At 33.7% G+C, this 10,737-nt stretch overlaps 1 protein-coding gene across 2 annotated transcripts in view; it reads right to left on the bottom strand.

Moving 5' to 3' along the window:
* Positions 1-10,737, bottom strand: part of CDH10 (cadherin 10) — a 171,892-nt gene that overhangs the window by 42,034 nt on the left and 119,121 nt on the right. For both annotated transcript variants that reach the window (XM_017868612.1, XM_017868613.1), the window contains exons 4-5: positions 9,950-10,069; positions 9,364-9,531 (exon numbers count right to left, since the gene is read on the bottom strand). In XM_017868612.1, the coding sequence (XP_017724101.1) occupies positions 9,364-9,531; positions 9,950-10,069 (288 nt within the window). The remainder of the gene's footprint in view (positions 1-9,363; positions 9,532-9,949; positions 10,070-10,737) is intronic.

Raw genomic sequence — 10,737 nt, 5'->3', positions numbered from 1 at the left:
AATGGGCATTTAGGAGAAAGCAGAGGAGAGCTGAAAGTCACACCAGAGACTGAGAAACTACTGAGGCTTTCGAATTGAAGATTCTTACCAGAGGAAAGAAAGAAACCCAAATTTGTGAGCACTGGAGATACTATCATCAACTCAGCTTTGGGCATTTAAGTTAAATTAGAGCAAAACGAGATGCTGTACGATGTCTTAGTTTCCTGTTTAAGCTACTGAAGAAAGTAACTTGACAAAGCTTTCAGTGAAGCTGCCATGGATCCCCAGAGTCCTGGAAATCCGTTTTGCTACATTCCTCTAAAGTGGTCCCAAGTTAACTGGCATCAATAGATAACACACAATTGCAATGTGTATAAACAATAAAAGCATATAGGATTCAGGAAAGTTAAGATAAACTTTAATCACTCATAAGTACATTATTTTGTCCTAGGTATTCTTTACAATGGATCTCACCTGAAATTGTAAGTGTACTAAAAACTCTGTAACAACAGCTTTAATTGTGTCTAAACAGGTATGCATAACTGGTTTTACATCTATATTTGTAAATGTATACCTACAGAAGGTTATTGTCCATGTTGTCCTAGAGGATATCACGATGAAGAAGGAGTGTGAATCCCATTATGTAAAATGCCAAGTAGTTCGGTCTAAGGCAACTTTCCACTGGACTAACTGGAATGTTCCAAGTAGGTTTTTGTGTAATTTCCATATACATGATTTCTCTTGGAAAACTATACATTTCATCACACACGGAAAATGTGTATTTCCCTGGATTCTGTCATGCTAAACATTTAGCCTAGCTGATATCTTACATGTCTATTTTCACTAATATCTCGTTTGCACACATCTGATTGACATGCTGTATTTCACTAGCTACTAGATAGCACTGTCTTTCTGCAGGCATCTCAGTTCAAAATGCTCAAGTCCAATTGAAATCCCTGTCCCTCTCTTCAAATAAACACTTCTGGTAGAAAGCTTGAAAGTATCTTTTCATTGATATTTTACCTTTTATCCCTCAAACCTTTTATTTACCTAGTTACTAAATTGTCTTAAATATATCTCAAATTCCTCTTCTTTTCAGCATTAGTTCAGACGGCATCAACTCTTGCTGTTTCCGTCCAGCAATGTGCTTTATTGCTATCAAAATAATTGGTCAAAATGAAGAACTGTGCCTGATGTTCTCCAAAAAAAAGATCTCTTAAATAATATATGTAGCATTTTATCTTTTTATTCAACCCTTTCATGATGCTAACAATGTCTTATCTCATAATCTCACCTCTCACAATCCCTGATTTAAACCAAATTACACATATTTCACTGAAGTCTGTTTTTATTCGTTTTATCTTCTCTAACAACAGTAACCACCAAAAATGTTCTTTCCCTCAGCGCCCCTTATTTTCCTGCCTGGACAATTCTTATTCATTTTAGAAGTAGTTTTAAATAATGTTCTTTTTCATGATTCCCTTATGTCTAAAATATTTAATTATTTAGGCAATTATGGCACTAATCTTATTGCATTACTCTCCAGTTATATTTGTGTACATGTTTATGTTTTGTGTATATATGTATAAATATAAGTATATATAATCATATATATGTTTGTGTATATACAGATAAATATAAGTATATATAGTCTTATATAAACTTATATAAATATATGTAGCCATATATACTTATATAATTAAATATATAGTCATATATATTTATATAATTAAATATACTTATATTCATACATAGATACACAAAACATAAACATGTACACACATATTATATTTATTTTTATACATTTATACACAAAACATATATATATATATATATATGTAGAGTTATGTTTCACTTAACAGGGATACGTTCTGAGAAATGCACTGTCAGGTAGTTTTGTTGTACAAACATCACAGAGTGTACTTACACAAACCTAGATGGTATCGCCTTCTACACAACTAGGCTATATAGTAGAATCTACTGCTCCTAGTCTAGAAACCTGCACAGCATGTTACTGTATTGAATACTGCAGACATGTGTAACACAATGGTATTTGTTTGTCTAAACATAGCTAAACACAGTAAAAATTAAGTATTGGTATTCTAATCTTATGAGACCACCATCACAATAGGTGGTCCGTCATTGACTGAAATGTCATTATGGAGTGCATGACTGTACAGTTACAAAGGCAAGCAAGAAAAAGTGAGACAGACAATGAGTATAAGAGAAACTGAAATGAAAAAAAGTAAATGTGTGTACGTACGTGTGTCTGTGTGTATGAGAGACAGAGAGAGAGAGTTTGGGTCTGTTTATCCCACCAAAATGCAAATTAGTTGTGAATGTATCCTGTACATAATTTCTTACTTTAAGACAATTACAGTTCATTTTTATTTCTTAGCACAGTTCTTGGCACATATAGGGCTTCAGTTAATGTTTAATAAATCAATGAATGCTTTAATGATATAATTTCTTTTGTAACTCCTTCAAACTATAGGCATTGGGAACATGAGGGAAAATCACTCTACATCTAACCAACATAAATTGTAGAACAGTGCTTTTGCATGTCAGTAGGTTCATTTATTTCTAGATAATAAAACAGGGAAAAGAGACATTTTAATTTTATTCCCTTCTTTCTCATGCTGAACCATCTTCCTTGGGGCATACCTGACAGTTGCTCTAGTTGAAAAGTGCTTGATAATTTTAAAATATGCAAATCAGCCCGGGGCCTACATTACCCTGGGATCCCCAGCAGAGGAGAGGTTGACTCTATTTACAAAGTGAAAATCAGCACTTATTAAATCAAATCTCTCTTGTACCAGGCAGGGATTATGATAGTCTCACAGCTCACTGAACGTACGTGTCTTAAATCCCTATGTATACCATATAGACATTTCCTTGAAAGACCTTGTCTCATGCAAACTTGTTTATCTGCCCAGGCAGTATAAAGATCCCAGAAAAGAGGTCAGTCGTGTTTGGTCCTTGGATACTGCAAAAGCACCAAGCAATAAAAGTATGATTTACCTTGTTGATACCAAGATATCAACATGCATACACATTTTAAGAATTCAGTGTGTCCTGCCTGAATTTTGCCCTATAATCTATATAAAAGTAGTGAACCACAGAATCACCTAAAGTGGGATGCACGAAGGAAGATTAAATTTTTGATGTGCCAGTATCTTTCTAGGTGTAGTGTTTTGAAGCATAGGCTTAAAAGCCAAATAACCTGGATCCTCAACCTGCTTCTTATTTATTTCATGAACAAGCGACTTTACATTTACATGATTCTGCTTTTTTAACTAATGAAAAGGGGTAGATTTATGTTGGTGCAAAAGTAATCACAGTTTTTGCTATTAATGGCAAAATTACTTATGCACTAACCTAATACATTATCAATCTCATACGGATGATGTAAAGATTAAGTGAGTTTATATTTGCACTATATTTTATAGTAGCATTTAGTACATGCTATAACAATGCCTAATACTATTATTTTTTATACTGTTGCTGTTTTATTTGGGCAAACCAGATAATCCTTTTTTAAGTAATTTAATGAAATAAAGTCAGTAGCCCATCAATGGCATTCAGATAAACAAACAAGCATGCATAGCTATGACATCTCTTTTAGATGATTATTCTGTAAATAATTCTGGGATTGTTTACAGTTGCTTCTGAATTGGTTGTAGTTGTGTATAATCCTTAGAGTTAATTTGATGGGAAATATGAAGAATTGATGTTGAAATTCTCAGGAACTAAGATCTTACCTCAGTTTATTTGTATACTCAAAGTCTTCCATCACGTATAATTTATCTTAATAAAACTGTCTTTTAAGTGCGGAAATTTTTTATTAATTTTCAAAACTAACATTAACCAAATGATGAAAAACTATTTATATTTGTCCTTATTGTCAATAATCCATGGGAAATTATAGTAGACAACAATACATTCACTCGTTTGAGTGCATTTAGGATAGATCTGGATGCTTACATAATAAATATCATATCAAATTCTCATTTAAGTTGACATTGATTGTCTATATACATGATACCCTGCATACATATGAGAGAGTCACTCAATCACACAGTGACCTTTTGCTTGGAGTTTGTAAGTTTTTTTCCTCCCTCAAAAAGGCTCAGCAAAGCTGACACTACATAAATGTACATGTTATTGGTCCATGACTTTTATTTGTCAATCTAAATTGTGTGCAATAATGTCTGTGAGTCAGTGAGTGTACAGAAGCATGATTCTATAAAAGCCAGGTTTCTTAGGAGCTCACACCATTGGTAAGTGGAATTTGAAAACAATCTGCTTTCCTTGACTTTTGTCCCTGTGATGGGATGTATGGAAGAGCACCTACCTGTGAATAAAAGGCTCTGTTTTCTTTCTTTCTTTTTTTTTTTTTTTTTGAACTAGTTCCCAATCCTAGGCACCAACTAGTTGACAGGGAACCTGACCTCCTGCTTAGTTGCTTTTGCAAACTCTTTTTCTCTGGGCCTTGGCCTTCTTCTCTGGTGCCTATTTTTGTTCCTTGAAGTATTGGAGAGCCTTTTCAAATAGAGATTCTCTGGAGTGTTAAGGCAAAGATGGAATTAGCCAGACCTCAGTACATTAGATGTCCCTTAATCATTAACTATGGACGGATGAAAATCAATATTGTAACATTTTCTCAGGGACATTTTTTGTAAAACCTTTTGGAAACAAATACTGTTGTCCCAGTTGGTTTTGCAAAGCCCTACAATGATCATGTTTCAGTAATTTAAGCTTTTCATAGACCTTTCCAATGATCTGCTTTAACAATTTTACATAATTTTATGATTTTCTATGTTTTTATGATTTTAGAGAAAGAAGGAAGGAAAAGGGGTAAACAGGACTAAAAATATTCAAGTGAAAATACCAGGCAAATAGATTTAAGGTATGGAAGTATAATATTTTTCTAATATTAGCACAATGAAGGAGAAAAACTTAAGGATTATTGAATGTTTGGTTGGAGACCAGGAAAATTTGCTCTGGAATCCTCCTTAATGGAACTGTTATTGGTACACATGAAGTAAGTGCATTTATTTTGTATACATTTTAATGTTTAGAGCAAAAGAGTAGAAAATACTTTTAGATATCAGTTTTAAGGTGCATCCCGACCTTCCAATCCATGGACTCCTTTTCAGAATTATACTAATGTGCATATATTAATGTTCATATATTTATATACTTTTAAAACCACGAGACTATAAAGATAACTTCGATCAGGCACACAGTTATTATTTTGTTAATGCCAATGATACTTTATAATTATCAATGTTACGCTGAGGGTAAAGCCCTCTAAACTCATCTCCCATCAACCTCCTCATTCTTTGGAATGTTTCAGTTGTGGATAGACTCCCTTCAATTTCCAACCTCAGGGTTTCCCACATGCTGATCTTTTTGCTAAGTGGATTTCTCCCTCTGTTGGTGGCTAGATATTGCAGTGCTTAGGTGAAATACCACCTTTTGAATGAGAGCTTCTATTAGCCTTCCCCCTCCCCTAATCACTAAATCCTGCTTACAATGGAATTGTCTCACATGTTACTCTTTTTATACAGGACTGAACTACCCCTTGCCAGTGTACAATGCTTTTACTTATGTATGATTTGTCTCTGCTGCTTTAAAGAAAGGCGACAGGGATACAAACCAGGACTTTTTGTTGTTGTTTTGACAAATGCCATATGCTTGGACTTAGTTTCTGAAATGGCTGTATTAGTCTGTTCTCATACTGCTAATAAAGACATACCTGAGACTGGGTAATTTATAAAGGAAAGAGGTTTAATTGACTCACAGTTCCACATGGCTGGGGAGGCCTCACAATCGTGGTGGAAGGTGAATGAAAAGCAGTCATGTCTTACATGGCAACAGGAAAGAGAGAGCTTGTGTAGAGGAACTCCACTTTATAAAACCGTCATCTCTCATGAGACGTATTCACTATCACAAGAACAACAAGGGAAAGACCACCCCTGTGATTCAATTACCTCCCACCAGGTCCCTCCCATGACACGTGGGAAGTATGGGAGCTACAATTCAAGATGAGATTTGGGTGGAAACACAGCCAAACCATATCAATAGCATTTGGTACAAGGGTGATCTCAATAAATATTTTTAAATCAATGAATTTGTGATTTACTTGAATTGTTCCTCATATGACATCAAAATTTCTCACTTAGATGCTACTGGAATATTGGGCCAGATAACTCTTTGTCATTGAAATTTTGAGGATGCTTAGAAGCAGCCCTAGCTCCTACCCATTAGATCCCAGCAGCATTTGCCAGTTGACATAATCAAAAATGTCTCAAGACATTGCGAAATGTCCAGGGCCATGGCTGGGGAGGGCAAAATTACCTCTGAATTAGAAACATTGTTATAAATCCACACAATAAAATAAATGAAAAAATAAGCAAGATATCTGAGTTTTCATTTGTCTCTGTTTCCTCCAAATGACTGAGATTGTTGATACAGCATATAGGGAAATAATGAATTTGGATCAGCCAACCTAAAAGAAAGTTTGAGTTGCGACCTAACTTTTATAATATTGAATAATAAAAATAATAATGGTAATAGAGAACTAGCATGAATCAACATTATTGGATGCATAAATACACTAAATGCCAGCCACTGAGTCAATGGTTCTTAGATATTAAATTATTTGGTCTTACATTACTCTGCAAAGAAGAGACCGCTATCCAGTGTTACTGATGACAATGAAAAATAGATGGTCAGTTTAACTGACCCAAGTGAAAAAACAACTAAGTGAAAATTACTGGGACTCACGCAGGATGACTGCAGGGCCTGCTGCTGAGCTATCCAACATGGCAGCCACTAGCCAAGCCACTAACCCTCATATAGCTATAACTACAAATATAGTTTTTGAATTGAGATTTGATGTAAGTTGAAAATACTTGATAACTTGGTATAACCTTAAGACTCAGAGAAAAAAAGAACGTAAAATATTTGTGTAAGTTTTATATTGTCATATTCAAAGGGTAATATTGGGTTAAAGAAAAATATATAATGCAAATAAATGTCTCTTGCTTTTTGAAAACTTTTCCTATGTGGCTTTATCATTTTTACCCTGAGCCTCCTTTTCTTCTATGTATGGGTATAATAATAGTAATGGTTTCTATAGATTAGTTGTGAGGTTTCAATGATATGTTACATATGAAAGGGTTTGTGAACTGTAGAACTCCCTCCGAAGATTGGTTATTTACTTAAATAATATTAAATACTATTTTCCAGATGTTGTATGATTTAGACAATCAAATAACATTCTAATTCCCATGAATGTGGGTTCCCAAAGGTTAGATAAGGTTGTAAATATTCATAACAAAAAAGATAACTTAGAAAATAAAAATCCATAAATTATATTTCCATCTATAATTTAAAAATAATGGGACAGTTCAGACAGACCAGCCTGGGCAACATGGCGAAACCTTGTGTCTACTAAAAATACAAAAATTAGCTTGTCATGGTGTCATGAGCCTGTAATTCCAGCTACTCAGGAAGCTGAGGCAGGAGAATCATTTGAGCCTGGGAGGTGGAGGTTGCAGTGAGCCAAGATTGCATCACTGCACTCCAGCCTGTGCCACAGAGTAAGATTCACTCTCAAAATAATAATAGTAATAGTGATAAAAATAATGAGACAAGATACGGGATGATCTAAAATCTCTAAATGTATTGTACTATACATTTGGAGTTGGAGGTAGATTTAATTTAATTATTAAATGTGTCATTCGTAAGTGGACTGTATTTTAGACACATGTGTATATATGTTCCCAAAAATGTAAAATACAATACTACTCCCAAAGGAAATTCATTACTGATAAAATACTTTTTTTTCCAGTAATAGTTTTGCTCATTGTAGATTATGTAATTAATTCGTTATGGTTTATTGTGCTGAATTTGCATGCTCGTTGTCCTGGTAAAAGGCTCAAGCTAAGAGATGGTCAAAAATACATGTAAAATGTGAAATTTAAATTTTAAATGCACGCATCTTTAAACCTGTTCTAAGAAATATGCAGGATTATTATTGCTTTTATTTTTGTTACCAATATTAAAGGTAACCTGGACCTGACACCTAATGATTTGAAACAAGCATAAGCACATGCCTTTCCCTATGAGTTCTGGAGCCCAGCACCATACCAGCAGACCTTATGGGCATACTTTAAATATCTAATCAAACAACCATCACAAATACATAGGCATGTGATTAGCCTGCTCAAGAAAATTCTATATGAATTTTGAACTCTTTCCAAATACATGCTTTTATACAATTTAAATTGAATCAGGTACTATTAATAATCAAAGTTAGGTAAAAATAGTACAGAAAAGAGAAAAAATGCTTTTAAAGAGTCAAAACAATGCTGTTAATTCTAGACAGTAATTCCACTCAGCAATGGTCTTTAATATAAAGATATAAATATTACAAAAAAGCTACTGCCTTTAAATTTTAATATTTTGTCACAAGGTATTTAAAGTAAATTACAAACTAAAATGGGGAGACCAATTCAGAGGTTAATATTCAGCATATACGGAAAATTCAGGACATAGATGGTAGTCGAATATGTTTTTTTGTGTCACCTTTCTGATGACCCTACATTCTATCTTTAAGTACAGGATCTTCTGGCAAAGCAAAAATTTGGGAGTTTCCATTGAGACTTGATACCATCCTCTCTAGTATGCGAGTTGACATGTAATCTATCAAATTTGTACAAGAAAGAAGAATAAATGCATGTGTTTTTATGGTCAGGGGCTAAAGGTTCTTAACCTATTCTTAATCTATTTTAAGAATTTGAGAGATCAGTTCAAAATAGATCTATGTGCAGATCAGGAATACAAAATGTTGTACTATGTTTATCACTCCACACATAATAACATTGCATGCAAGCCAGATAGTTTCCTGAGGTTCTCCCTCTACAGTGCTTTCTGGCTTAGTCCTTATAATTTGTCAAATTAGATTTCTTGTTGAAAAACTGTGTCCTCAATTTAGGATCCTCATTTTTAAATTTGAAACAGAAACAAATACGTTTATTGTAAAATTATGACTTAGTTTGTTTTCTAATAAACATTGTTTCCTTTTGTTAGCTGAAAGAAACATTTCTTAAACTACAAGTATAGATGCCAAGCTCACATATGAAGAGGTTTGGGATCATAGGTCCTCCTGTCTCTGAGTGAAATATGCTTGAAATATTCAATTTTATTTTATAATAACAGTAATTCATCAGCATGTACACCTTCACTTTTGTAGCACATTTTTAGTATGTTTTAAATTAAATGAATGACAATTGCTTTTTGTTTTTTTTCTTTGTCTCTCTTTTTTTACTCTAAATCTTTTGCCCTGCAGAATGACCAGTAAAGAGTGCTTACTCTGGGGAAAACGTGGTGGGTTGTCATTGACATCTGTCAGCGTGATGTTCACGGTGGTTGTCCCTGATAGACCTCCCATCTGGCCGCCCATGTCTTTGGCCTGGATGACCACTTGGTATTGCTCTCTGTTTTCTCTGTTCATGTTTGGTAAAGCAGTCCTGATGATACCTTGAGAAAATACAAAAACTTCCATTATCTTCACTGAAATCTCCATTATTATTTTATTAAGTCCACAAAAAATATTTTAAGCTAGTGATTTTTTGAAAACATGTTTTGATACTCATTTTTATTGTCTAGAAATTATAAAAGTGAATCTGTGGAAATATAATTTGTATTGTGTTTCCATTTCCTAGCAACATCACATGTGCTTAGAGTGGCCTAAGCCTATATGTTAAAATATCTACACAGAGGTTTCCATTAGTTCACTCTATCATTTAACTTTGAATTCTTACATCTTTAAGTGTTGCATCCTCACTCAACTGTGAGTATTAACGTTAAAGTTTTGTTCTTATTCTCCCATGGTCTTTCTACTGATAAAGGTCACAAAGATGATCAAATGAACAAACAGCAATTCATGATTCCTGACCTGTTTCAGGCTCCACAGAGAAATAGGGCTGCCCTTGAAGTATGCTGTAAATGACTCTGGCGCTGTTCCCGTATGAAGGGTCATCGGCATCTGTAGCTGTGACTTGCACCACAGAAGTACCTGAAGTATCCAAATTCAGCTTAGTTCTGCACAGTACCAGAAGGAGGAGCAAAAGCACTGGTTTTCATTGAAGACTTGAATGATTTCTGGCTTTAATAATGACCTCTTAAACTTTCATATATAATTTGGATGAATATGTACAAATATAGTGTTATTACAGGTAAACTCTGAGTTCAAATACATAATATTTATTTAGTCAACATGCCTATTTTGTATGTATGCAATAAATAATGCTAGTATATCAGAATATGATAAATACAATTACTTTACAAATGCTCAAGTTGGATATTGAAATTCATTTTCACATAATAGATTTGTTTTGTGTAAAGGGCATATCTAATCACACAGGAGTAAGTGTATTCTTCTTCCTGCTCTCCACTAATTAACTCTAAAAATAATTAACATCTGCTCTAGAATACAATTTTATGAATAGATTAAATTCTAAGTTTAGAAACAATTCAACATGATCCCAAGTCCCATGAACTACTAAAATCTATTTAATAAAGTTCAAGATATTTAAAAGGACTTTATAGTGAGATTACTGCCAAAAGTTCTTCGGATTTAATGAAGCAAATATTAAATAACAATCCCAGAACAATGCTTTTGAGAAATGCAGAGTCTGCAAATGTGCTATTATAACTGTTAACAAGTAAAAAAAAAAAAAAAAA

This window comes from Rhinopithecus bieti, unplaced genomic scaffold (genome assembly GCF_001698545.2).
Source record: "Rhinopithecus bieti isolate Rb0 unplaced genomic scaffold, ASM169854v2 scaffold_4044, whole genome shotgun sequence".
Taxonomy (NCBI): Eukaryota; Metazoa; Chordata; class Mammalia; order Primates; family Cercopithecidae; genus Rhinopithecus; species Rhinopithecus bieti.
This window is presented reverse-complemented; position numbering and strand designations above follow the sequence as displayed.